At 40.5% G+C, this 17,913-nt stretch overlaps 1 protein-coding gene across 2 annotated transcripts; it reads left to right on the top strand.

The window, feature by feature from the left end:
- The first annotated feature begins 1,382 nt into the window (after nucleotides 1-1,382).
- On the top strand, nucleotides 1,383-17,672 carry hgfac (HGF activator). Of its 2 annotated transcripts, XM_085451309.1 has the most exons (15): nucleotides 1,383-1,638; nucleotides 1,745-1,796; nucleotides 2,135-2,228; nucleotides 5,254-5,327; nucleotides 5,436-5,579; nucleotides 7,327-7,458; nucleotides 9,502-9,612; nucleotides 10,146-10,320; nucleotides 11,041-11,138; nucleotides 11,995-12,036; nucleotides 12,196-12,460; nucleotides 14,389-14,528; nucleotides 14,840-14,980; nucleotides 15,382-15,524; nucleotides 17,187-17,672. In XM_085451309.1, the coding sequence occupies exons 1-15, from the start codon at nucleotides 1,576-1,578 to the stop codon at nucleotides 17,379-17,381; spliced, it is 1,869 nt and encodes a 622-aa protein (XP_085307435.1). In that variant the 5' UTR covers nucleotides 1,383-1,575; the 3' UTR covers nucleotides 17,382-17,672. The 2 variants fall into 2 exon arrangements, with proteins under 2 accessions (XP_085307435.1, XP_085307436.1); XM_085451310.1 differs by lacking the exon at nucleotides 11,995-12,036.
- Nucleotides 17,673-17,913: the final 241 nt, after the last annotated feature.

Below are 17,913 nucleotides of genomic sequence, written 5' to 3'. Positions count from 1 at the left end.
AATTATCTTCCCGATGAGACATTTCCTTATCTTGAGATGTTATTGAGCATAACACCTGTGAAAGACACTACTTTTCATAGTCACACACACTTATTTCACTTGTATTTTGCAACCTTCAACTCCAGATTTAGAAAACTCATTGTGTACATTTCAGGACAGAAACCTTCTAGATGACAGATTACCTGAAGAGAACTGCAAACTGAATGAAGGGAGTGCTGACAGGAACAATAATGCTTGAAAATGCACATTAAAGGTAAATGCGCCTTACTTCTTTGTCCTTGTATCCCCTTGTATCCCCAAGGCTTGCTGAAGTTTAATCTGAGTATCAGAATGAAGAAGAAAATTGATTTAAGGACTTTCATGGTTGTTGATGTCAGATGAGTGGAGCTGAGTATTTCAGAAACGGCCGATGTGTTCCTGCACTCGCTATGGTTCATAGAGAACGGTCTGAAAAGAGAAAATATTTGTAAGTGACGGGTCTCTGGGTGGAAATGTCTGGAGAATAGCCAGACTGGTCCAGGTGGATACTAACCACTCATTACAACCAAGGTATGCAGAAGAGCATCTTCAACAACACTTCCAGCCTTGAAGCAGATGGCCTATAGCAGCAGAAGACCGCACTGGATGCCACTCCTGTCAACTAAGGAACTGCCAACAGGAAAGTGATACTGCAAACAATATCTCACCACAACTATTGGGACAACAGAAGATTGGAAACATGTTGTCTCGTCTGATGAGTCTCCGTTTCTGCTGCGACATTCAGTTGGTAGGATCCGTATCTGGCGTAAACATGAAATCAATCCCGAATTGTATCAGCGGTACAGACTGCACCGCTTAGTGAGCACCATTGAGACACCACAGCCTACCTGAGTATTGTTGCTCTCTATGACCACAGTATGCCCATCTTCTATTGGCTGATAATGTGTCGTGTCACAAAGTTCAGATCATCTCAAACTGTTTTTTTAAACATGACGATGAGTTCACTAACTCAAATGGCCTCCACAGTCATCAGATCTCAATCCAATAGTGCATCTTTGTTCTCTATTGTGGTAGCACGGAAGATTGGCATCGCGGATGTGCAACCGAAAACCTGCAGGTACCGTGTGATGCTGTCATATCTCGCGTCGATATGAAGCAAAATCTCTGTTAAGTACAGAAACGACGCACACCTACACCACAGGTGAAAGAAAAGCTAAAATTGGGCGACTTTAGGAGAAAGCAGTGTTAAACCTAAAAGGGGTAAGGATTGAGCGGTATTACCTCTCTGCCTGCCTCTGCCTCAAGAAACTTCTTGTTTCTTTCGTGAGTCGATAAGTCGTAATGATAAACCGTGGGCGAGCGCAGAGGGGGAGCTGGGGGAACACCAGCCGGGATACAGGATGCCTCAGCGTCAGACAAGCCTAATGACGCAACGGGTTTACTCAATACAGCTTCAACTTGTGAGGGACAGGATAATACTTGCAGGATTTCCCACGTTTCCTATGACCAAAAACGGGCTGAGGACTCTGACACTGACAGATATTACGTGACAGGCACACGGGAAATAAGCTTCTCGGGACACCAGGGAAACATCAGATGCAAACTTTCGCGATGGCACACGCCGTGATGCTTTTTCTCTCGTGCGTTTTCGCAGGAGTGGTAAGTTTTAGCCACACTTCTCTACTCAAGTGAGTCTGTGCTTATTGTTATTGCGTGTTTTTGAGAGCGTGAAAGGAGTGAAATAATGTCTCTCCCTTGATTTCAGCACACATTAGCACCTACATATGAAGCAGAGGCGGTGAGGGAGAGCCATACAGGCGAGTTTCTTTTTGTTATTGTTTGTTTGTTTTTACTCTGGTCTTAAAATCATTTTTCCTATATTATTAGTATTATTATTATTATTATTATTATTATTATTATTATTATTATTTTACTTAGTTGGTGGTGCTGCACTCTTAAGTCCTGAGTGAGCTGATGTTTGCATAGGTGTTACCTGTAGGGGAGGGGGTGTAGCTTGCTTATGGATTTTTGTACATTCATTTGAAGTGAAAGGGGTCTTTGTGTGTGGAAACCAGCGAGAGAGTGGGTGGGTCGGGGTTTCCAAGACAGTTTCTGCTGCTAATGTTTTGTGTTTTCCCCTTTACGTCCTCTGCAGTTGTTACCACCACGGGCAAAGAATGTAAATTCCCTTTTCGTCAGGGTGGAAGGATTCATCATCACTGCATCACTGTCCTCTCCTCAAGACCATGGTGAGTCCTTATTAGCCAGCCTGTCTGTCTGGATCTACTGTTTTGGTTGCACAAACAGTCTGTAATGTGTGTGTAGTCAAGTCAAAACACACTTCTGACAGAAGTGTCAGTCCTCTGACACACACTGACAGATCTCTCTCTTCTCTCTCTCTCTCTCTCTCTCTCTCGCTCTTACACACACACACACACACACACACACACACACACACACACACACACACACACACACGCACGCACACACACGTTGTTTGATACGCATGATTTGAAACTTTTATTCCACAAAATGTAAAAAAATCATCTTTGGATAATTTACAGATTATTTGATTGCATGGTTTGTATTGAACTTATTTTCTTAATACATCTTTTATTTTTTTGCTGTCTTGATGATGCGTGTTTATCATTGCCTTTGTCACTTCCCACTTAGTGTTGTCACTGTATATTTTATTCTACCACAGCGACTTGAAAGCAGCTCCCGCTGCTTTTAAATGTGCTAATTAAATAAAAGCAACTAGCCTTGACTTGACAATACCCTTAGCACGGTCAAGGCACATGTAGCAGAATAGCATCGTGACTGATGGAGCGGAGTCAGGCTGTGTGTTTTGATTGCTTGATAGTTAAGAAACAATGAGCCATAATCTTCCCTTTTCAATCTCAAACTTACTGTATACACACAGGTCAGACAGTTAGCTACACATTCATGATGCAAATCTCTGTGGTGCTTAAATGATGCTCATTTAGTACTAAAGGACCCAAAGAAAATATCCGGTCACAACATTACACCGCCACCACCATCAGCCTGAATCATGGACTCGAGGCACAGATTCATGCATTCATGTTTTCTACACCAAATTCTGAGCCTACTCATTAGACCAGACAGCATTTATCTTCTGTTGGCAGGTGTTTGTAAATTGTAGCCCAAGTTCCCTGTTTTTAGCTGACAGGATCATGTGTTTTTTTTCTCTTGTTGTTTTCCATCTGCTTCAAGGTTTGACGTGTTATGCGTTCAAAGCAGTCTGGCCATTCTCCTCTGATCTCTGTTATCAACAACACATTTTCACACAGAGAACTGCCACTCAGTGGATATTTTCTGTTTTTCAGGCCATTCTTTGTAATCCCCAGAGATTGTTGTGCTGGGATATTCCCAGTAGATCAGCAGTTTCTGAAATACTCGAGCCAGCTGGTCTGGCATCAATACCATGCCACATTCAAAGTCACTTAAATCACCTTCTCCCGATGCTCGGTTTGAACATGTTTAAATGCATTGAGCTGCTACCATGTGAGGTGGGGCAAAATATCGATATTTTCATATATCGTATACCGTTTTCTTGTAGTACATTTATTGATGTACTGGTTTCAGATATCAATATATGTATTCATTATAGCAGACACTACTTCAGTCTTTGTGGTGGCAGTTATCAACTGAAGAGCTTAAAATGAGCTTAATGAGCTGACACTGAAGAAGAACAAACTCTTTACTTCTTTAAGTATAGTTCTTCTTGTTAAGTCACACAGATACGGTGTCATAGATGACTGTCTTACAGTGGATTACAGTATCACTGGAATATATATATACAGAATATGTCTGTGTAAAAAATAAAAGGCAATATATTTATATCAGACTTTTGAATTTTATAACTTTAAAAGAAAGCACTGGAAACAGTCAACCTTTGTGGGGCTGGAAGATACAAAGTGCAGCTTTCTTCTCAAGGGAGAAATGTCGAGTTAGTGTTCTTATTTCTAATTGGTTGATAGTTCCTGGCTTTTTGCATGCCCTTAAAAGAACAAACACACTGGTGTTTTCCATCACTGCTGTAATAGCAATGATTTGTACACTGATGCAGTGTGTTTGGGGTGTGTAGTCACACCTAATTACAGCTCGCGGGGATGAGGGATTTATGCGACAGTGCCATCTGATCACAAATTTTAATGAGGTAATGAGCGAAAAAGCTTTAATAAAATGCTCATTGCTCAATTACTGCTGGGGCCTGTGATGATTTTTATCATAATACAGTGTTATCATTAATAACTGTGAAGATAAAATGCAGAGGTACTCTGTGAAACTGCAACTATAGCTGAAGTTTAGCCGTTTCACAGCGTTTATCCCGAGGGTGCATAAACAGCTGCCTCAGTAAAACCATCATGGTGTAATTTGGTTTTTTTTAATCGCTTCAGATTGTGACACAGCAACAATCATCTTTTTATGATATTGGAAAAAAAACCCAAAACAACAGGAGACACGCTGGCAGGGTTTCAGTCTTCACTACTTGGAAATGATGCAGAAAGGGTGGATGCCAGTAAGGTGGAGCAACGTTTATGCAATTATACATGGGCCAATATTTTCTGGTCCACCTACATGTAAAGTTGCGGCGGTTTGACCCTGCTTGTTTTTGTGATGTGCTCATCAGCTCACCGTCAGAATGGGTTTGTCATTGAGTGTTGTAGTTACAGTGAGTGGAGAAGAGGTATGTTAATGTTACGCAGGTTAGATTAGTGGATGATTGACAGAGTTAGTTAGTGTGTGTTGGCAGAAGATGCAGCGTTCTGGAGCAGGGTGTCAGTACTTGTGGGTTTGATTAAGGGTTGGGTAAAATCCTCTGCACATGGTTTACGCAATTTTATGTCACAATATCTATATGCCCAACTCCAACAGTATAGCATGACTAACCGTCAGCGGGCACGCTAACTTACACGCTTAGTCAGGATATGCTTACTAAGGTTGTAATCAGGGTGTGATTTGTGAAAAAGACGTTTGATGATTTATTTATTATTTATTTATTTATTTTTACATGGAAAAAAAGAGTGGTCCTATATACTCCTTTATACAAATTCAGAACAAAAACATCCAACCATACTTAAAGAAATTACAGAAACTTGCTTAAGAGAGTTCAGGTTATGTTGAAGAATAAAGGTGATCATACCAAATATTAACTTTCAAGCTTGTTAGAATTGTGCAGACTCTGTTTTTGGCATATTTGCTGCATTTGCTGACTTGCAGGTGACTCTCTTCCTGTTTCCTTTGTCCCAGGTGCTCTCTTACACACAATTTTGATCGGGACAGGAAGTGGGGTTTCTGCGCACCAGAGAGAAGCCATCCAAATGGTTAGCTCACCAAACCAGCTGCAGATTGAATTTCCACTGCTGTTTAATTAGAAACTACAGTGTTGCGGTTGTTCTCCTGCTGATTATGTTTTGATGTTTTGATTTCAGTTTTTGTCCACACTTCACGCAGAATCACAGATCCGTGTCAGGCGAACCCGTGTCAGAATGGAGGCGTCTGCACAGCGATCCCACACAGACGCACATTCGAATGCTCCTGCCCTGAGAGCTTCTCTGGGAGAATATGTGAACAAAGTAGGCACCTTTATTAATATTCTATGAATTAAAGGTATAGTGCTTGTCATCCATTCATATTTGGTTTTGTCAGACTGTCTTTTTTTTGTCTGTTCCCTGAACATATTCACATCAAAGTGCACATTAGGCAGCCCATTGTCATTCATCTGTTGTCCACAGATGTAAACCAAAATCAAAAGCATGCCAGCTAAAAACTCTGTAATCAAATTCATGCTTAGTGAAGGCAGTTGAGTGTGAAGAGTTAACTCCTTCTTCTCTGGGGACCAGTGAGCCACATAGAGAGGCTATATTTGTTAAAAATGCTCAACTGTTGACTTTTCAGAAAGGTTGCAGATTGTGGCTCATTATGCAAAGAGGCCACTCATCATACAATGACTAAATTGGTGTGGCATTTGACGTGCTTCATTTCTGCTACATCTGCTACATTCAATAACGTTGTAGTTTACTGGCTCACTGGTAAGTGCTGTTATTTACACTGATTTACAGCTTTGATTAGGAGGAAAATTGCTGTCAGTAATTGTTGGAGGTTTGAAAATTTCACTGGTGACAAGAATAAGGATACTTTTATCCACAGAGCCCAACGCTGTTCTTTGTGAGCTTACCTTTTCCCAGCTGTGAACAACTAAATTTGGAGATTTTTCATAGATAGAAAATTTACATTATAATCTGGACTCGCTGTGCTTGCACAAGGTTTTCTATGGGAGTCAAAGAACATGCTAGGTTATAAGGCTGCCTGTATGGTCCCAAAATACACTCGCAAAAGAGACTTTTGATCTTAATTTCCTGCATAAATAAAGGTTGATTAAAAAAAGGAAACAAACCGTGAAGACAAACAAAAGCATGACAGTCTAAGTTCACTCTTGATTATCACAGTAGTTAAGAGTCTGCGTGGCTTTCAACCCCACCTCATGTAACCCTGTTCTGCCGCTGCCAGTAGCACCACCCCATCTGTTAGTTCCAGAGATTTACACATTTACAATAAAAAAAGATTGTGGCCGATGCCAAAAAGCTGCCACTAGCAAAGCACCACAAAGTTGCCGTGCCCAAAGGTGGAATCACTGATGTCTGATGCAATAAATTCTCCAATGACTGGCAAGCTGTGATTATCAATTTTTGTAATTATTGGTTCCCAAACTTATCTGGGCAGGAGCTTCATATCCTGAAGGAGTTAAGGCAGAACTGGTTACAGACCAGCAGTGACACAGTGATTTCGCTCTTTTTTAGCAGCAAATGTAGTTTGTTTAATTGACTTTAAACTGGTTTAGCTGCATTCAGCTATAGCCTCACACGCCACTGACAGACGTGACCTGATGCTATTAAGATGACAACTGAGCAATCTCTATTTGCTGATATAGACACTGAGATGTGATTGAAAGATCTGAGTGGCAGTCTTATGTTCGCCACAGTCCTATAAATGCGGCATACGCTTCACAATAACGTGACGTGTATAACATTGAAATGACATGCCAGTTTCATTTAATCTGTGTTTTCCGTTAAAATGCTGCTGAAATTTCGCGTGCTTGCCTTCAGGCCAAAATAATGGCAAATCAGTTATGAGTTACCTGTAAACAGGTTTCACTTTTCAGCTGAAAGCAAAGCAGTGAAAGAAGATGGAAAAACACAGAAAAATGGATCCGTCGCAGCAGCTCAGCCATCGGAGATTTGCTCCGTACGCTCCATTGAGCTCTTCAATCTGCTCTCCCATTTCAGCCCCGACGCCTTTCATGTGTTGTGTCGGCTTTTTCAGAGAAGTGCTACGAAACCGTACACCTGCGCTATTATGACATCGGAGAGTCTTGGGGACGAATTCACCTCCGTAATGTGGAACAGTGCACATGTGTGGCAGGGGAAATCAAGTGTGAGAGAGTCCACTACACGAGTAAGACATGCTTTCTGCTTTTGTTGTTCTGCTCTGAATGTGTCCAGTTTTTTTTTTCTTGGCCATTTTTTGCTATTTTTGGGGTGATGAGAGCAAAACTCAATAGGCTGCAATGACTTCAGCGCTATTTGCTTTGACAGCTGCTTGAATTGATGCTCAAATCGGCGAATGACAAACGAAATATTGCTACATGTTGGAATGTTTTGGGGTTTGTTTGTTTTTACATTAAATAAACATAAAGATAAAAACCTAGCAACCTTAGCAACTCATATAATTTTAAAAAAATAGTATACAACTTGATCTCAGGCCTCCAAAAAAGTATCAGATCTCCTCCTAGCCTGAAGAAATGTTTTTTTTTTTCACTCTCATAAGAGGGGGTTTGAAAGACGTGCCCTACCCTTTCTTTGATCACAGCTCCATAGTTACAAGAGTAACTTTGCATTGAAGAAAAGGCAGATTATATGACTCACTGTGACTCAGGAATGGTGTTTTAGGACACACCCCATGGGTCCATAGGGTGCTTTCATCTCAATGTTCACGGGCGTTTAGCAGATTCCCCTGGCATAAAGGAGATACAATCAGAGAGGTATTTTCATGCTTCTTCAGCTGAAACTGCTTTTGTCATGATGATAGGGGCTCAGCTTACAGGAGTCGCAAAACTAAAAAAAAAAAAAGTTTTCTAGCTTGAACCTGACCCTTAATGTGCTTTACATTGTTTTTCTTCAAAGCACATCAGGACTGCTCAGTTTCAGTAAAACCCAATAAACTCATGGCATCTCTGATCCCCAGCATATTTTCTGTATGTTATATTATTTCACAAGAGGCTGCTCAGACCCAGATATATTACATGTACATAAGAACACAGATGCATGGGTGAGAGCGAACCAAAGCCAAAAAAATGAGACCGGAAGATGTTAGTAAGTCCACCTGAGCGGAACTGTAGAGTCAGGTTAAAATACTCAGAGGTTTCTTTTGCAGTTTTCTTTTGGTAATCTAAAAATATTAAAAATTACATTTAAAACCTGCGTGGGAAAAACCATGATGGTGTAGCAATGCTAATTATTGTTGAATTATTGTCTGTTATAAATGTACTATTACAGTGATTTCCAATGATTGATGCCACAATACAGAAGTTTTAAATAGCGAGGTCAGTGTATGTCAGACTAATCCCTGTGAGCCAAAAGCTCAGGCTTCATACTGCTGTAAATGCTCAGTTTCACACAGTTTTTCTTTTCAGACGTGGTCATGCATGATTTAATACATATAGTACATACATAATACATATATATTATATACATATATAATTCATACCTCATACACAAAACAGCAGCAACCACCTAAGTGCTGTTTAAGCTTTCTCGTTATGAGGGGCAGCCAATCAGCATAAAGTTCCCTTAACGCCCCAGTCGCACACGTCTTCAAAGTAAAAGTTGTACAACTTACGTTCTCTGTTTTACTAACACTTCGCAACTAGCTGGTGAGTGTTTGCAGATGAGTCTGTGGCTACCACACAAATTACTTGTGACAACAGCAAATTGCTAGTGTCCAAAAAGAATCACAAGGAAGCTTTAATGCATCAACAGCAAGCAACAGGTCAGTCAGGCAATACACTTTTTACCTTAGCAACTGGTGGTTTCCTTGGTTTAGTTCAGACCGGTTGTTCCAAAGTGTAAAAATTGCAAATGTCTGGCCATTTGCTACAATTTTGTTGGCATCTATAGGAATTCTACTTCAGGACTCTACATTAACTGCTTACATTCAGAATTCAGAATCTCATAGATTTGAAACAGAAATTCCTCCAAAGACAGTAATGTAGGAATGGCAATTTTAATAGTTGCAATTTCCCAGCAAAATGACCTAGGTGCTCGGCAACCATTTTATTTTATAGAAATATAACCAGAATACAATACTTTTAAACTGTGCATAGCGACTATCATAATGGGTCCGTTAAACAAGCTAAATGTTAATAAAGTTTTGCTGAAAAACAAGCATTTTAAAGAGAATGGCATTAGGATGTGACAGTGTGTGTCTTGATGTGTCCAGTGTGCCGTACAAACCCATGTCAGAACGACGGAACGTGTCGACTGATCGTATCCACCGGAAAGGAAGTGTGTAACTGCAGGCATGGCTACAGTGGACCTCACTGTAGTCTCGGTAAGTCATACGCTGAGTGCTACGTTCCCGTTTTCCTCATTCAAATGGAAATGCAAAATTTGCTCTGAGCAGAAAGCACAGTTGACATGAAATGATGTTTGTATTGGGCTAAAAATAGCAGAGGGCAGAATTTCTAGTCACTGCAGTCTGCATAGAGCCAGAGTCTTTGTCATATGCGAGAGCAGATGTATGGAATCCTCATTGTGTCACGTATGCACAGACGCATGCTCGTGCATGTGTGGATGACAATAGTTTGATTAATGGTCACAGGTGAGGGCGTGCTGGTGAGCTTGTAGCCAGCTGTCATTGACGCGTTCAGAGAGAGGTTTTAAAACGTGTTCTAACTCATTCTGAAGAGAAAAGAGCTGTCATCGCACACACATATCTGCTGCATCGGGAGTTTGTGTGATCGCTTTCATATTGTTTACATACCTGTGTTTTACTGTGGTCACGGCTGGGATTATTTCCATGTCTCTCTCTCTCTCTCTCTCTCTCTCTCTCTTTCTCTCTCTCTCTGTGGCTTGTGTGAGCAGAGCCAGAGACAGAGTGCTATAGCAGCAGGGGCACAGGTTACAGAGGCCTGGTGGGCACCACCGTGTCCGGCGCCCAGTGTCTGCCGTGGAACTCAGACCTGCTGTTTGATGAGCTCCATGTGGGCACAGTGATTGCATCACCTGTTAAAGGCCTTGGGGAGCATGCCTACTGCAGGTGTGTGTGCTAAATCATCCTGCCTTAATAGCAGCTATGGTAGATTTTCTAGTAGTTGTTTCTCCAACAGTTAATCAAAATGAGATATTAAAGCCTTTGTCGCTTGCTGTGCTGCAAACAGTCTTATCTGGGAGGCCACATTTCTATACAGTTTGCACATAATTTCTGTTTTAAAGCTGCAGTATCCAACTTTTTTTTTACCCTGAGCTAGCAAAAGCCGTATGCTCCTTATCTGTCAACTCTTGTCATTCGTGTGACTTACGAGCACATAGCTACTGAGGGGGAAACCCTGAAACCATCATGCCAAAAGGCTTATCTCTGGCACATTCACCCTTCCTGCCTTCTTCCATCAGCTGATTTCTTACTATGACTTCTCATGAGCAGGAAGACATACTGACAGCAAATGGCACGTTTCCCAAATTTTCCCAGGCCAAAGCAAACAATGGGACTTAGACTTACACCCAGGCTCGGATAGATCATTAATTATTGGTAAGATTGCATATTGCAGCTTTAAAACTAAAACCTGAATCCTGGTTGTTAAAACGTGAAACGAATGTAGAAAGAAAGCGAATTATCTGCGTGTGAGTGTGTGGATTTGAATGGCAATGGAGCCCCTGTGAGACATTCAGCTAATGAAGCAATATATAAAGATAGGAAGCAGCGAGGCTACACGCACAGAAGCACGCACACACTCTGTCCGTTGTGTATCTCTGTGTGTAGGAACCCAGACGAGGACAAGAAGCCTTGGTGTTACACAATAAAAGACAACGCCATCTCCTGGGAGTACTGTGACGTCCCCTCCTGTGTGATGGCTGCGTGTGAGTAAGCAGGACGCAGGGAAGGAGTTTGTGTGCAGAATGTAATTATGTTGTAATTGAGGCGTTATATTGGAGTGTGGATATGCTTTAGCATAAGATTAAGGCATACATCTGTTAGCTTGACCAGACACCTGAGCTGTTCTGCCGTTTAAATCTATATATGTACATATTCTAATACCCCTCGTTTGTAATAATGTTCATATCCAACTCTTGGCTTAATTTTGTTTCCTCGTTAAGAGTATCAGATTTATTTAGCTGCCACTCTCTGAACATTCATTCCATCATTACAACATGCAATAAGTAATGATCTTACACAAAGGTCACGCAGTGCAGCAGCGTCTTCTCTCTCTCTCGGCCTCGTTCATATGACATTGACACTGACGCTCCGTATTCGAGAAACATTTCTCGAATGTGGAGGCTTATTAAATGCCTTCACATTTAATTAAAATCCAGTTTTAGATTTAAAAACAAAAAAAAAGTGCAGAGAAGGCAGCTAATCTGTGCCGCTGAGTCACGCTGCTCTCGAAAGTTAAATTCAGCCAAGCTGACTGGTTTAGTGAAAGAGCTTTTTTTTTTTTAAAGGAAAAACATTGGCTAGGTTAGATATGGGGGAAATAATAGGACATTACTCACCCTGAATCAACACGTCACGTCAGGTGGAGCCAAATGTTGATGTGGTGAGTGGGGTTTGCAACAGCTGTCTATCTGTCTGTCATGATGCCAGGGGTATGCACCGAATTCATAATCCTCTTCCTGATCATCCTCAACACATGATTTGCAGCCAGAGGAAGCTTTGCCACACTGAACATCATCACCTTATAGAAATGACTATTTTTGTTTTTTGTGCTTCTTGCAGGGGGAAATCAACCAGCAGTAGATTCAAAATTATTCAGAAGAGGTATTTAGGAAGCTAGTTTAAAAAAAAAAGTCTAAATCTAAGCTAGTTGATTGATTTGTAGTTTCTTATCTGTTAGCGTCTTTTAGCTCTTTTTAGAAAGTGGCATTTTGCTGTGTCCAAGTTAAGCTGAAAATAATCCTCTGTTTGAACTTTTCTCAGCTTCTTCTCTGAGGTTTACTCCATTCAACGTCCTGCCCACCATTGAAAAACCCAAACCCTCCAAGCCGGCCAAAAAACCCTTATGCGGGAAAAAGCACAAGAAGAGGTTATCGACAGCCAGAGGGAGGATAATGGGTGGAACTTCGTCTCTGGAAGGTAGTCATCCATGGATGGCAGCCATTTACATCGGACAGTCAGACTTCTGCGGCGGCACTCTCATCTCCTCTTGCTGGGTCGTGTCTGCGGCCCACTGCTTCTTCAGCAAGTATGTATTGAATTCTACCGCTGCAGAGGATGTTACACACATTAGTGGAAAAAAGGCAACGCTATGAGTTTTTCCAGCCATTTTTTCCCCTCTACACAGTGTTATCTCTTAACCTTGGAAAGTGTGAGTCTTTTAAGAAATCGTATCCCCTTTTGAGTCAGTCTATGAAAGACTATAGGAAGCTTGACAAAAAAAGTCACATTTCTTGAATTTTAAACAGTAATATATTCTCTCTGTATTATATAACAAACGTGTCTAAATATGCATGTTGTAATGTTTACATGCAAATGTTAGCACCTTCCTCTGATGTCAGTAACAGATGTCTGTTTACTGACATCCACAAGTTTAAATCTTTAGCTAAAGCAACTGAATGTTGCACTGGACCTACACAGCAGAGTGCATATAGGAAAATACAATATATGGTATCTGCAAGGCTTTCTTTTTAAGCCCCATGTCTACTGCTACAACTGTGTTTTAGTACAGTTGGGGCATGATTGGATTTCTTATTAGAAAGTATTAATTAAAATTCATAATATAAAATAGCATTATCAACATCGCAGGGGTTTAACTATCTTATAGATAGTTGGTGCTTTAGGAAGGAAAATTACAGAATTAAGTGGATTTTTTTTTACAGCACAAGTGACATTAAAATCATTAGATTTTAATTATTAGACTTTAAAGCAGTGTAATAAAAATTAGACTGATTTTTAGCCCAAGTGACGAAGTGGTAAGAATGCATGCCACATGGCTAAAAGATCGGTCAACCAGTCTGACTCCCTTTGTGTGTCATTGTTCTCTTCCTGTCTATTGTTGCTACTATGGTTCCTACAGGTGTAACAATCATGATAAGAATGGTCTTTTTGCCATCTTGAGTGACCACATTTGGATGGTAGGACGCTGTGCTAAATTATCAGCTAATGATTGGTTGGTAAGCTTGGTTAGCATCCTGTAGCTATTTACCGCTCCTGGAAAAGTAATGGCTAAAGCCCCAGACAAACAGGGCTAGAGACCAGTCACTGAATCCTTAGCAACTGCCAGTCACCAGCATAAAATGTGAATTAATTAGTGAAAACCTCTTTGTTATTACTTTGGTCGTGTTTTCAACTTGTCTGCAAACACTTTCCAACTACTTTGCAAACAGCAGTAAGATTTTACAAAGTGCGATGCCAGAAACGGAGACTGTTTCTGGTTTGCGTTGCACTTTCTCCAAGTTTAAGTACCGCTTTGCTAGCAGTTAGCAATTATACAAAATGCTGTCTTTCATGCAAACTGCAAAGAATCTGCTTGCAGCCAACACGTTTTTTGATACAGCATCGTCTTTGCAACTGAGTTTAGCTAATGAGGGCTAGCAGTCTCCAGCAACCACTCACCAAGTGGTCGCAAAATGGACAGTTTTCCTGAGTGACATGCAGTTATATCACATCCAAAAGGGCAGGCAACTCTCAAGCAATGTAAGCATAATGCCAAGCAAGGGCTGGTTTAAGGCACGTCTGCATTTGCTTCACCTTTTAGACCTGGAAGCTATATTCTCTTTAATAATGCATAACTTTAACTTTTGGTATTGTTTTGTTTGCTAGCAGATTCATGCGTTCGTCCATAGTTTGCACTTAATACTCGAACAAATACTCATCGACTACTTTCCAAATGGCAGGAAAAACACCCGTTTAATTGCAGCATTTGGAAGTTCTGCATTGGCTTCCTTTTTCACCCCCCTTAAAGGCCAAATGTGATTGACTGTGCTGCTAAAAGCTCAAACAAATGTTCTGTGAAGGTATTTTGGGTTCTCTAATTTTCCCACCAGATTTCACGAAAAACAAGGTGAAGTACTCCAGTTACCTCAAGTTTATTTTGACTTGATGAGCTTTGTGAGTGTGGACTTTGGTATACTGGTATACTATAATGAATTAATTAAGAATGTCTTTCTTCAGCCCCCTGAAATCTCAAATCCGTGTGGTCCTGGGCCAGCATAGCTTTAATACCACCAGTCCCAACACGAGGACATTTGGAGTGGAGGACTACATCTTTCCAAGGCACTTCTCAGTGTTTAACCCAACACTGCATGACATTGGTAATTATTTAACGCATACACACACACGCGCACACATATGCCAGTGACTCACATAAACTGGAAGACCTCTTGTCCCTGTTCAGAAACACACAAACCCACTTAAGAACCCAGTCTGTATGCACAGCTGTGCTTCACTGAACAGCTGTGTCCCTCTGCACCCCCGCAATAAAAACACGCACAAACACAGATGCACACATATATGTATATTGACAGTTGGGTGTGGCATTTTCCCAAGGCGAAGTCAGCCACTCGCTTCATACCTTTGCTTCATTTCTTTTCCTGTTTCATAACATTTCATTTCTGTTTGGCAGTTCTAATCAAACTGAAGAAGCAGGACGGGCGATGTGTGAAGAAAACCCCGTTCATCAGGCCCATCTGTCTCCCAGACAAAAGCATGACGTTCCCCGATTACTACTGCTGCACCATTAGTGGCTGGGGACATACACAAGAGAGTGAGTAATGAGGAGGTCATGGCAGAGCTGTGTCATTTCCGTTTTGTCACGATGACAACTATTTACATTCGTGCATTGATCACAGGGAGCACATTTGTCGTGCACCTCCAGTGAATTATTTATTTGTTTACACGCTTAAACCGTGAGGGTGGGGCCAAAATTGTTTGCGCTGCTATGTGTCTTTGAGAAAAGTTTCAGATTTATTTTTAACGCACATAAAAGAAACATTTTGTCACTTTGGAAAATAATAATTTGCTTTCATCTTGAGGGCTAAATCTGTCACAGCCGGGAGACGATTAGCCTAGCTTAGCTTAGCATAAGGACCGGGAAAAAATATGGGGTGACAGCTCGGTGTTACTGGGCTTTTATCTAACACGACTCATTTGTGTTTTATTTGACAGAGGGAATGGGATACTCCACTCTGCAGGAGGCTGGAGTAAGACTGACTCCTCACGATAACTGCAAGAAGCCAGAAGTGTATGGCAACCATGTCACCAGTGACATGATTTGTGCAGGGATTAACGGCTGCGTTGATGCGTGCCAGGTAGGGAAGCATTTTGAGGACTGTCGTGTTTTGATGTAATTCTGCCAAGGAAGTGCTGATGTCCTAAAACAGAGTCCCATGATAGAAACATCTTTTTTAATTTTAAATTAGCTCCTGGCTCAATGTTCTATTTGCAGTTAAGACACCAGATTCACCAGCACTATAGAGCTCAGCAGTGAGGTCCTGGAAATAAAACTCATAGTCACGTTCTGATTATGAGCCATAATACTAGAACTATACATAGTAGAGCTGCTATGACATTGTGAAATGATGATATGTGTCACAAGAAACCATAGGTCTATATGATAACAACTTTGTTTTTGGGGAAACAAGTTTTATTTACTATGTCATGAAGAAAATGCTGAATTTAAACAGCGGTATCTCTCGTGGTTGGATATGAAGGTTACCATGGACATATCTAAAGGAAGGTTAGAAGGTTAGAAGTCGTTTGCTGTAAATTCGATGAATTGCAAAACATTATGGGTTTTAACTAATCATTTTTTTCTTTTTATTTCCCTTTAATTTTTTTATCTGTATCTTTTCCTTTATAGTCATGATTCACCTCATAGCTGGTTGGCTGGGTTAAAAGCTTAAAACTCTATATAAGGCTTTTCGGAAACATCAGTGGAGTAGGTCCATCCATCCATTCTCTTCCGCTTATCCTTATCAGGGTGGCAAATTCACTTGGGAAAGTGGGCGATTGAGCGCAATAGTGACAATATTATCTCTTATTATCAAGTTATTTATAAAGAATATCAATAGGACTTTAACTTCAGGAACTTTTTTGCGATTTAATCTCTTTTCTGTCATTACATTTTTTTTTTTCATTTCAGATTCTGCTTCACTTATTTTACTCTCAGCCAGAACCAAAAAGCTGAGCATACTTTTTACATTTTTTTATTTTATGGTATATTTTTGTTAGTTTTTTTTCTTTAATTATTTAACAGTATTTAAATTAAGAGTTAGATTGTATTAATAGTTCTAACTCACAGTGTTAATGCTCCTGCTCTCAACTACACTCTTACACGCTGCATCAAACAAACTTTGATGCACAGTCATGTGATCCCGCTGCAGGTCATTGCATTTATATGAAGCTGCTGGATGTTGGAGATATGAACTACTTTGCTTCATGAAGATCACATTTTAACCAAAAATCTATTTTACAATGACAGATTTTAGAGTTTAAAAAAAATCAACGTTACCTTTTCAACATCTCATTTAATGCGTGACTACACAAACTTAAATACACGTGAATTTAAGAAAGAAGAAAACAAATGTCTTTATTTCACTGTGGCTGGGACGGTACAGTACTTAACCCGCCGCCTTGGCTCTGTTGGGGATGACATCAGAGGCCAGGCTCGAGGTTTCACAGTAATGGAACAGCACTTAAGATGGCAGGAGGGATTCCCCTGAGTGAAATGTTGGGGGAAGGCAACGAGGGTCTCAGTGATATTCAGAGATGTCTGTGGTGTGACACTACCCCCTCATCCTGCTGTGTAAAATATTTGAACTCCTTCCTGTTAAATGAAATGAGACAACTGACTGTTTAGCTCATAGGTAGAGAGCAATTTTGAGCAATATATTCATTTTTAAGTGTGTGACTCAGCCGTTTGTGTGCCTTCACTGTGATCATCCACTACATCCACTTGTGCGTTTCCTCAGGGCGACTCCGGGGGCCCGCTGGCTTGTGGGAGGAATGACGTCAGCTTCTTATACGGGATCGTCAGCTGGGGGGAGGGCTGCGGCCGCTCCAATAAACCCGGAGTTTACACAAAAGTAGTGAATTACATAGACTGGATCGATTCAGTGATCAAACGCAAACCCAAGCCTTCACCAAACGACATTACCTGGAAATAACCTTTCCTGCATGAGATGTTTAGAGATATTATATATGAACTTTTTTACAATTTTTTTTATTATTGTAAAGCTTCTGGAAGTTTACAGGTTATTTGTTTAACTGTGAAATATTTTGAGACTGAATAAACCTTCAATGACTTTCAGTGACATCAAACTTTGAGTGTCTTTGTTAAAGAGCTGTGATATGTTGTGAATGTAATTAAAACAAGCCAGTCTCAAGGTTACCATGATGTTTTTCTCCAAGTGGACTTTTCTCTGTTATCATGAGGCTGGATTTTCTGAGATTTGATATGTATTGCTGTTCAGTTCATTCATCAGATATTTCTCTCTTTAGTTTTTTTTTTAAATTAAGTATATAAATGGGCTTTAGAAATAATAGATGGATTAAAAATAGCTCATCTCAAGGTCTTGAGTCCTTTTACTGTACTAGTTAAGCACATTAGCTTTGAAACAGTGAAACATCTCTAAGAAAATAACAGAAACTGGGTAAAAAACAATATATATTTATTGCTGATATATGTACAATTACATA

The sequence above is a fragment of the Copadichromis virginalis genome, linkage group LG3, assembly GCF_057382275.1.
Source record: "Copadichromis virginalis isolate Kocher_CV1m ecotype Utaka linkage group LG3, C_Virginalis_male_GT1.1, whole genome shotgun sequence".
Classification (NCBI taxonomy): domain Eukaryota; kingdom Metazoa; phylum Chordata; class Actinopteri; order Cichliformes; family Cichlidae; genus Copadichromis; species Copadichromis virginalis.
The sequence above is the reverse complement of the archived record's forward strand: the minus strand, read 5'-3'. Positions and strand labels throughout refer to the sequence as shown.